This window comes from Wasmannia auropunctata, unplaced genomic scaffold (genome assembly GCF_000956235.1).
Source record: "Wasmannia auropunctata unplaced genomic scaffold, wasmannia.A_1.0 LD335988.1, whole genome shotgun sequence".
NCBI lineage: Eukaryota > Metazoa > Arthropoda > Insecta > Hymenoptera > Formicidae > Wasmannia > Wasmannia auropunctata.
In genome coordinates, this window is record NW_012026902.1 from 1,281 (window position 1) to 12,369 (window position 11,089).

General features: G+C 31.2%; 1 protein-coding gene across 2 annotated transcripts; it reads left to right on the top strand.

The window, feature by feature from the left end:
- Positions 1-770: 770 nt before the first annotated feature.
- Positions 771-10,828, top strand: LOC105454048 (diuretic hormone receptor). 2 transcript variants are annotated; one of them, XM_011696375.1, is made up of 9 exons: positions 771-1,041; positions 2,199-2,292; positions 4,561-4,654; positions 4,923-5,003; positions 5,129-5,217; positions 6,693-6,812; positions 8,214-8,399; positions 8,895-9,049; positions 9,366-10,828. In XM_011696375.1, exons 1-9 carry the CDS (start codon positions 914-916, stop codon positions 9,508-9,510), a joined length of 1,092 nt encoding a protein of 363 aa, XP_011694677.1. In that variant the 5' UTR covers positions 771-913; the 3' UTR covers positions 9,511-10,828. The 2 variants fall into 2 exon arrangements, with proteins under 2 accessions (XP_011694677.1, XP_011694678.1); XM_011696376.1 differs by having other exon boundaries at positions 773-1,041; positions 8,895-9,004.
- Positions 10,829-11,089: the final 261 nt, after the last annotated feature.

Consider the following 11,089-nt stretch of genomic DNA (forward strand, 5'->3'; position numbering starts at 1 on the left):
ATTTATCAACTTATAGGCAGCTTGAGCATTCAGCAAACGTCACCGTATATAGTGATTACCGTCGTCGATTATAGATTAAAGAAGCTATTAAAAAGCGACACGTTGATGCGGTTACTTCTGTCGCTATTACAACATCCGGTCATTTCATGGACGACCTCTTTTTCCGCGTATCGATTCATCCGGCATTTTTCCTTGTGGTTGTGAATAATGCAACGCAGACGATATTCGCGTCACGGTCTAGTGCCGTTGTAAGATCGTGAAAAATTGCCGGGGGATGCTAGAAATCGTCCCTCAGGTCACTCAAGCGCATATGACGTATATCCGAATATTTGTATTTAGATAACGATGCGTTGTGTCAAATTCATTGAAAAACATCGCCACGCTAACGTTTTATACGCAGAGAAGCGAAAATATTAGTTTCCAATATTCGTTTGCATAAGATTGTTTATTCTTAATCATTGACGTATGTTTTCATACATTATCAATTAGACGTACCACAATTGTTACATCTAACGTCAAATCTTTGGCTTTTTATTTTTTTTTCTTTTTTACGATTAATTGCAAATATACATATATACATATGTATATTTCTATATTTCTAAACGTGTTCTATATTTCTAAACTATTAATTTCTATATTTCTAAACTATGTACATACATGCCGCATATTGGTGCGATTATTCTACGTATCTATACACACAGACACACGGTTAATTATTGTATATATTCTCCTCCCGCACACAATATACATAGACTCATTTTATTCATAATAACATATAAGAATTAATAGTTTTCTTTGAGCGTTCTTGAAGTAACGGAAGCATACTAACTATACTTAATCTATTGCACTTCCAGAAAACGCCAGTCGCTGGTGTTGGCCGAATGGGACTTGGGACAATTATTCGAATTATTCCATGTGCCGCGACGTGCGGTTGCCGACCATCGAACCTGGTGTAGAGATCACGACTACGTTATATTTCATCGGCTACAGTCTTTCCTTATTTACACTAATACTGGCGGTCTACATATTTATCTATTACAAGTGAGTTAAGTCTCGATAAAGCGCAATTTGAAATTCTTTCTGTTTATTACTATCCTCCTGTTTATTGTTATCGTTTTTAAGGAGAATCGACCAGCAAAACAAAAACATTGCATTTTTACGTTTTAGCCTTTGACACATTTTCAACTTATTTTTAGTTGTTACTAGTACATAACAGGCGCGCACTTCACGCGAACTGCGTATTGAATCCCATATATCTTCCAATAACATTTATACCAATTTTATTACATTTTAATTAAACATGTTAAAAATGTTAACAATTTTTAATAAAAAATAAATTTTCAAAAAAAATGATGCTTTGCGCGCGGTGCGTATTAAACTCCATACATAGTCCAATAACATTTATACCAAATTACATTTTAATTAAACAAATTTTGACAATTTTCAATAAAATGACGTTTTAATTGGCCATATTGAATCGGCCATTTTTAAATCAAATTACGATTTTTTAGAAAATAACCACATAATTCATCTTTAAGATAAGCCCAGAAAGAAGACGATATTTTTATTTTTTTGGAAGATATGAATTTTTAAACATTGGGGAAAAGACAAGGGCTTCAACGCAGGTAACACGGCAATTTTAAGATAGGATCTTTTATAATATGTAATAAATATCTATTTACAATGTATCTTCTCTGTATTTATAAACTCACTTTGAATAATAGTAAAACGAGATCAAATTTATTAGTTATGAAAGAAAGAGATGGAAAGAGGGAGAGAGAAAGAGAGAGAAAGAGAGAGGAAAAAAGAATTATAAATTAATTGTAATTGAAATAGAAGAGTTACAGAATTTTCCTGATGTTAAATACCATCAGATATTCTTACGCTTCTATTCTCGATATTCCTATATAAATTTTCCATTTTTTGTGCTCTTGTCGTTTTCATATTATTACTTCGTATCGGTACGTACGGCACGCGCGAATGGTATTCGAAGAAGCGAACGGTCGAGACAGTATGAACGAAATATACATATGTCGCGAAAGTTTGGAATTCCATGCGTTGAATTCTACTTTGTCGTTTCTATTTATTTTCTAATCGAGAATATCTCATGCACCACGTATTAATCTAAATTAACTCTATAGCACGAAAATATTCCAGAGCTTGTCAAATTTTTTATTGTCTCATAATTTTTTTTTTAGAGAGTTACGATGCCTCAGAAACAATATACACACGAATCTAATGTTCACTTATATCCTGGCTGATTTGACGTGGATTTTGACTACTGTGATGCAGGTAATGTATACACTGTAATGTATGTATATGTATTTATAAATCTCACTTTTATTTAAATATTTCTCTTAATTTTACACAGTTAATATATATATTTTGTATATATTAACAAATTATATTTAAAAATATTCTTTCTCGGAATATTTCTTTATTTTTATATAACATTTATAATTTTATATTATATGTATCTATATGTTTCTCTTACAATACAATAATGATCGTAAATTCTTTATGCAATATAATAATCGATAACTTTTTTTGTTAAAATAAAAAAAGTTGGTTAACATTGTAAATATTTACATACATTTTAATACGTTATACTAGCTATATTTTGTTAAAATTTTCTAAACCGCGAATCTTTGTTTATTTATGACAAAATATTAATTACAGAAATGTTTTTTGCCAATCTCGAATTGCAATGCTTAATGATGTATCGACTTTGATTTTCAAATTTCTTTTCTCTAATTTGATTCTGATTATTCATAATTTTAATGTATTATACACACCATATATACTGCATGAAATTATTTTAAATTTAATGAAGCGCTGCTTTCAGTCTATCATGTTATAATATTAATTCCATCACGCTTTGACTAAAATTAGTTTACCATAAAGAATGAGATAAATGAGAAGAAAAAAAACATAAAGATGAATATGGAAATTTATTCGCAAACCTCGATCGTTGATAAAGTAAAAAGAATTGTTTAATTTTATAAAATTATATATAAGTAATGCACAAATGGTAATCTTTATTAGTGATGAGACAATATAAAATTGATTCAAAGATTCTTCATGCAGTTACATTATACATATATATGTCCAATAGATATATTATAGTATGATTTTTTTTATCAACAATTAAAGTTTGCCAATAATTTTTCACATTTATGTATCGATACATAAATCAGTTCAGCTTTTCAATATCAAATATAAAGAATAAAGAAAGGAGGGAAAAAAGTGGAGAGAGAGAGAAGAAGAGAATGGGAAGGTTAATGACACATTATTCTTTATTAATGGTTAACGAAGAAAGATGAATGCTAAAAAACTTTCCTATCTATCGGATAATTGGCTGGGCGCGTCACTGTGTATCACAAAAAATCCTCATCGACTGCACCCTCCCAGATTGCACGTAATTAAAAGCTGCATTTTGTAATTTTCATTTCGATTCCATAAAATCTCTGTAACAAAACTCTGAAAGATTAATTCTATTTTTGTCATACAAAAGTTGGCGAGTAATAGATCTACATAATGTTTTCGGAATAGTATTTGTAGATTTTAGTACCGAGAGAGAGTGGTATTATTGCATGTATAATATGATCCCTCTTAATATCTCCACTATTAAGACGAAATCTGATGATTAACTGATGGAAACATTTGTTTAATAGCCCACCGTTACGCAATGATGATACCAATACCAATACACAATAACTGGCATTTGCTATAACGCCTTTTTCAAGCATTTCGAAATGTTTTTAAAGTACATTTTAATATTTTAATATTTAATTATATATATTATACTTTCTCATCCTCCTTAAACTAGACATATTATAACAGAATATATTATATACACTTGAGTTATTCTCGTTACTTAACATTTTATTCGGCTATACACATTTCGAGAGAGTTATGCAAAGTTAAACGATGGCAATTTTTTTTATAGCGTGCTGATAATAAAGCATGCTATTTTTTTTTTAGGTTTTCATCGAAGTAGAGAGTATTCAATAAATCGATTGTATTTGCAAATCTATAGTTCACGTTACATGTACGATAAATTTTCAGTACTGGCAGCAGTCTACATGAGGAAGAGATTTATACGTATACGTATATATATTAATTTACGTACATTCAACAATATTTTCTGCAATATTTTATTTTTTGTACATACATTTGTAACAAAACACTGTGCTTGTTTAAATAAAATCAATTTTTTGAATCAATATTTATAGAAAGCTACATAACTGTCCCTGTTCTTCTTCGACCCATTTTGCAGTGTCATATATATCACATTTTTATAAATAACATTCTAAGTAATGTACATATTTCATAACATATATTGAATCTAGAATCGATTAAATGACACTTTTACATGTAATTGTAAAGTTTTTAATTTAAAAAATTATTAACAAAGTTATTATACAAAATGTAAATGAGGGGGAGAAGCATAATACCACACTCCTCTAAAACTAATATTATCTGTCTATCTGACTGAATATTGTGAATGGGTGTTTCTCTTATCACACACACATAATACGATATTTATATTATTTTCAGGTGTCTATGCAAACAGATATACCAACTTGCGTAACGCTTTTCTCGCTTCTTCATTATTTCCATTTGACAAATTTTTTCTGGATGTTCGTCGAAGGTAAGTTAGAAGAGTTAGAATTTTGGAAATACGATATTTCGACATGCATATTGTATATACCTCTTACAAAATGTACATGATATATTATTGCTCAGAACAGTGTCGAGGGAAAAAGTATCGTCACAAGAGCTTATGATCGCTTATGACATTAAAAAATTAATAATTAAGCTAAAGAAACATATCTGCGCGCTAGCCAAGGAAATATTTAAAACATGCACTGAATATTATTACATATTTTTTTGTCACTTATTATTTCATGTGTTTATAGGTTTGTATCTGTATCTGTTGGTCGTGAAAACATTCACTGGCGACAATATCAAGCTAAGACTTTGCTTAGTGATTGGATGGGGTGAGTGAACTAATAACTCTAGAATCGCGGAAAAAAGAAAAGAATCATCGAGTTCACAGAATGTAAATCGTATAATGATGATTAAACAAATAAATAATTATAAACTAATAGATAAATAAATCTAGGTGTCCCGGTGCTCGTAATAGCCATGTGGGGAATCGCCAAATCGTTAGATCAGAAAGTCATGAATCATGTCATGAATCAAGCTAACCAGGTACGAATTTAAATAAGATTATCTTCAATAACGTTATGAATTTGACAACGAATTCTGTCTTTCTGCGTGAGAAATCTTTCATTTCCCGATGTAAGTGACATTTAACGGACTACTGATGAACAGGCAGTGTCAAAAATACCAAACAAAATTTCAGTCACGTTCATTTATTAACGTCGTGTCTAACAAGTACGTGACAAGAATGAAATTTGCGAGGTAAAGAGGTAGGAATAATATCCACGTAGGGGGGAGGGGGGGGACATGAGGTGATTTTACATCGTACATGTGCATCATTAAACGTATTCAATTCGAATGGATCGATGCTCGTATCAAGATATTTTTTATCATTCGCTTGCGAAAAGACTTTCCATTAGATCGCGCGTAATGTATAAATAAAAATCGAAAGATCAAGTAACAAGTTTATATACATCGAAGTTTGTATATACTCACTGAAAACTTGTTAAATTTGTTGTCACTCATATAAATGAACATGAAAAAAATGTCAGCCCTATAATCTTAAACTGCAAGCTTAAAAACAGAATTTTCCATCAAAACTGCAAAACTTTAAAGGCACAAATGGTACTGCACCTTATTTCTTGTTTAATTTCAAGCAAATTTTATTTAAATAAGTTTACAATTTGGAATTTAGTTACAAAGATATGTATAACATGTAAAATTAAAGGTTTGCAAATATATATATATTTATATATATATATATATAAAATTATATTTATGAAATTATTATATGTATGTATATATTATATATATTCTGATATATGTATGTATATATTATATATATTCTGGATTCAGTTTAAAGCTTATTTCAAGACCGACAAATATTCGGTGCGCAGTTTATCTAAATTGGAAATTATATGATTTCACATAGTTATTACATATTAAGCATCAAAATTCTGACTGCATTTGACAATTATTCAAAATTTATCTAGTTTGAACTTTCATGGTCTTGATTAGGTTTTATATTAATTTGTTTATACGTCGCCTGAAAAATTATTATAGGTAAATTAGTTATTACAGGATTCAATAAGATGTTGAATGGCATCAAAAATTATTAAATTGCTTGTCAATCTAGTTGTGACAATATCAATATATGTGTTACGTAGTCCGGATTCAGTTTGGAGCTGTGTTTTAAGACCGACAAATATTCGGCGTTTACCTGAACTAGAAATTGTACAATTCACACAGTTATTATTAAGCATCCGTTTCAAATCGCATTTAGCATTACTAAAAATTTATTTAGTTTAAATATATTTATATTAATATACAATACGAAATATAACAGTGCACATCAGGAAACATCGGAAAACATTTGTAAATGTTAAGACATTTATGATGCCCTTTGTATGAGAGGAGAGAATCGAATTTGTTCCTATCTAATTTAGTTACAAGCTTAAGTAATATACATACATATGTATATCGTAACACTATGCATTAATTAATTACAAACACCATGTCGGCAGGAAGTGGCGCTCTGGAGACATTGTCCCTGGATGATACCACATCCTTATGACTGGTTTTATAAAGCGTCCGCTGTAATAGTCCTAGCAGTGAACATGGTGTTCCTTTTCATGATTATGCGGGTGAGTACATCGCTAGAATTAATCTTACAATTAGAATGATAAGGAAGACCGGAGCAAGTTGGCATAATTTTCACAATTTCGGCATTTGACTTTTATTTAAACAAGTAATTATTATTATTAAACTGTACTAATATAATATATATGTATATATATATATATATATATATATATATATATATATGTATATACATAGAGAAAACTTTTCTCTCTATCATGTTAGTACAGTTTAATAAATAATAAGATAAATTTTTACTTTGTGTGTGTGTGTGTGTGTGTGTGCGCGTGCGTGCGTGCGTGTGTGTGTGTGTGTGTGTGTGCGTGCGTGTGTGTGTGTCTTTATATATTATCGTAATTCTTTTTACATTTTATTTTTCTTGCATGTACTATAAACTTTAATACGAAGCAATTTCGATGACCTAGGCACATAACCTTGGCATATATTGTTAAGGTCACCTGACCCTGTAAAGGGTATTGAGCCGTCGTACGTTGTTTGTTAGAAAATTGTTAACAAATAAAGTTGAACTTATAACTGTCACTTTTAACTGACAAGTTCTTTTCGTTTCACTTGCTGACATTCACAAGTCTCAATACGTGATAGAATTCATATGTGTAACTTTTTTAATTGTCACTGTCTACTTTATTGCCACTAATACATGGATAGTTACATTTATAAACATTCACTTTTTAAAACCTAACTGGACATTTTTTTATTACGGATTGCGTGCGACCTCGAATCTTCACCAACAGGAAAACATTTTTTTGTTTGTATTGTAAATTTATGATAATTAATTGCGAGCAACCTGCATTTTTTAAACTTTTAATGCATTACCTATACTTTTATTATAGTTGTAATTTTTATTGGAAAGACATTGTTAATCCATTGATGCCAGGAAAAATCAACTTGTATCGACTCGAACAATAATTAGGCGAAAATTAGGCGATGTAAATGTCGATTTTATTTGATCCGAAATGGGTGCTCTTCTGATTCGAAATGAAAACTAAAACAAATATTTGTTGACAGTGAACGAATAAAACAGCGCGTAGATACGCGACGGATGTTTCAATTTAACGCAATCGGTGATTCAGTTTATATTGCCGAGAGAAGCGCGATAAACGGATGAAACGGTCGTCAAATGTATATGTATCGGATGCGAAATCGCGCATTGGAACTATAATTTAGTCTCGTATCTTAGGACTAGAAGCGTAAAACGTATACTTTCGAGATGAAATTTCTGGATAATCCCATTAGTTGGATGATAAAGAAAAATTTCGTTGAAATAAGTACGAAAGTAGAGCTGACATTCACATTTATTCGAGTAACGCTATAACTATATAAGCTAGTATATTATTGTCATTCCCCTAAATTGATTTAAATATAACAATACATCGTATGCTTTGCAGGTGCTGATAACGAAGCTTTGGTCTTCTAACAACGTGGAGACACAGCAATATCGAAAAGCCAGTAAAGCTCTCTTGGTGTTGATACCACTTCTAGGAGTGACGTATGTGCTAGTTATAGCTGGGCCCACCGAAGGTCAAGTAGCCAGTGCATTCTCCTATGCGCGCGCGATTCTACTTTCTTCGCAGGTAAAAGCCATTTAAAAAACGTACACGTAATTAGCGATTAAATTAGAGCGATAAGCAAATTTACCAATCACAGTCGAACGTTTTCGAGAATAAACTCTGATTGGATTTTAATCAGTTAATTGTTAATTGTCCGCGCGTTGTCTCTAACTCTATAACTTACTTATCCTGCTAATTTGCGATGCTTATGAACTCGTTGCTCCGGCCGAATCAACTATGACTCTATCATTAACCATCAGCGTAATACTTGAAAGATAAATTCGCTTATTTTCCAAAAAAAAATCGCGGCAGGGCGTCAAAAACGCGAGGACAATTATCGAGCACGGAGATAAAATACGGAGGTAATAGGACAGTAATTCATATATATTATATCTATTTATACACGTACGAGCGACTTTCTAGAAATGAGAGAGGGCGATTTAACTCGAAATTCTTTCATCAGGACGAAAAATGACCTCATGCGATCAAAAATATAAATAAACTGTTTTTTTTTTTCAGGGATTTTTTGTGGCGCTGTTTTACTGTTTTCTCAATACTGAAGTGCAGAATACAGTTAGGCATCATTTCGCACGATGGAGCACCACGCGAAATCTCGGCACCCGCCGGAGGTATTATAACAATTGGTCCCCTCGTTCAAGAACGGAGAGCATAAGGTACTCGTTTCACGCGTACCTTATGTTAAAAATTTCTTCATATATGTGTGCATAATGCGTCACAAGATGTAACAGGATTGATCTTGTTTAACGCAACGTAGTAATCAATATCAAAGTCACAGTCAAATTTGGAAAAGCTACTAGCTTTGCGAAATAAAAACTCTTATCGATTTGCTAATTCGCTTACTTAATTTACACTTTTGGCACATTTAGCAATTTTGCAATTTCGTAATTTTATGAATGAAATTTTGTAATTGGATTTTTACACGACAATTGTCACTTTTTGATTCTCTTCTCTTTTCGTCATCGATCGCAGATTGTGTCAGCCGTCGAATCCGTATCGAAAGCGAGAGTCTACGGTAAGTGAGACTACCACTACGACAGTGATAGGCCTGAATTCTACCACGACGTTCCATCTCGATAAATCTAAAGGGGTTATTTCGGAGGCTCTCAACGAGTGAAACAAGATACACGAGAGAGGAATTTCAATATAGAACGAATCTCGTCACGTTATCGCAATATCGCAGATTGCGCGGCGTCGCGTGAGTCGCACCTGAACCCTCGTGGTTGACTATGTTCTTTATATACAAATGACGAAAAATTGTATATGAAAATTGCTGCAATCCGCCGCGCAATCTTTTCCTCGAGATTATATTATTCACGTGCGTACGGAGATTAATTTTTACACGAAAAAAATGTTCTTGATACTCGACGTTATATTCGATATTTTTATATTTCACCAAGAGAACATGTATGAAATGCAACTCTCACATATCACTACTTTTGTTGCGATCTTGTTGTGTTGGATTACGATGTCACAAGACAGAAATTATATGGATTTCTCTAACTGGCGCTCAAACGAGTATGTCAATGTGGCAACTCGAATAACAGTAACGTTATTGACGATATCAGTTCGTAAAACATACCAAAAATTTTCTTTTATTTTATAAATTATTACGAAATAATCGATAATTATCATTTGTCATAATTCAAATTTTTATTTAGATTCATATCCTTTTTGAAAACAGAATATTATAAGTATATAACATATGTAGATTAGATTACATTTATTTACTGATGCAGAAAAAAACTAAAAAACTAAAAAAAATTGTTTTCGCATATTTTACTAATTGCAAGTTATACTTGAACGCGCGTTGTGGCATAAAAATAAATTTATTGCATTTTCATGTATGTATATAGAGGAAAAGATCCATATAACTTCTTTCGCGTCTGGCTCGATAATTCAATAAACTATAATTGCAAAAAAATTGTATAAAATGTCAAAGAATCTCAATTAATATAATTTTGAAAAACTATACGAATTAAGAGAAATCGCAATAAGCCAAGAATTTGTTCCGTAAAATTGAATTTTGAATTGCAGATTGCAGATATTGTTTGACAATACTACAATAATTTCCATTATCATTAGTTATAGTATATAAGTAAAACTCGAATGAATGTCATAAAATGCGCAACGCATTGCTTTTTCACATTGAACGCTGAGCGAACAATAACGGCAATTATTATTAAATAGTAAGGTGATCATAATTCGATCTGTATCGCTATTTTTTCACTCAGTGTTCAATAGCGAGCCGCGCACATGTTATGGCACGTATTGTGATTTGATTGTGAGCTCTACTTATAAATTTAATGATAAATATTTCTGTTAAAAGATTTTTGTATAACATAGACCATGCTAGGCAATTGTACTCATATTGATAGAAATTAATTAATTTTTCTTTCTTTCTTTCCTTTCCGCTCCACGCGCGCTCACACACACACACACACACACACACAACTTTTTCACAAGAGATTAAATAAATTACTCGACTAGGAAATATTGTACAATAAAGACATTAATAGTCCAAACAAGTATAAATTTAAATCTGACAAATCGTTGCAATAATAAATCAATAATAATATTATTATATTAATACTATAATAATTGTATTTTTTTTCAAATAACACATTTGCGTAAATTATGTATGTAAACTATACAGATCATAGGAAAAAAGTGTGTTTATTAAATAAATTTGTAAC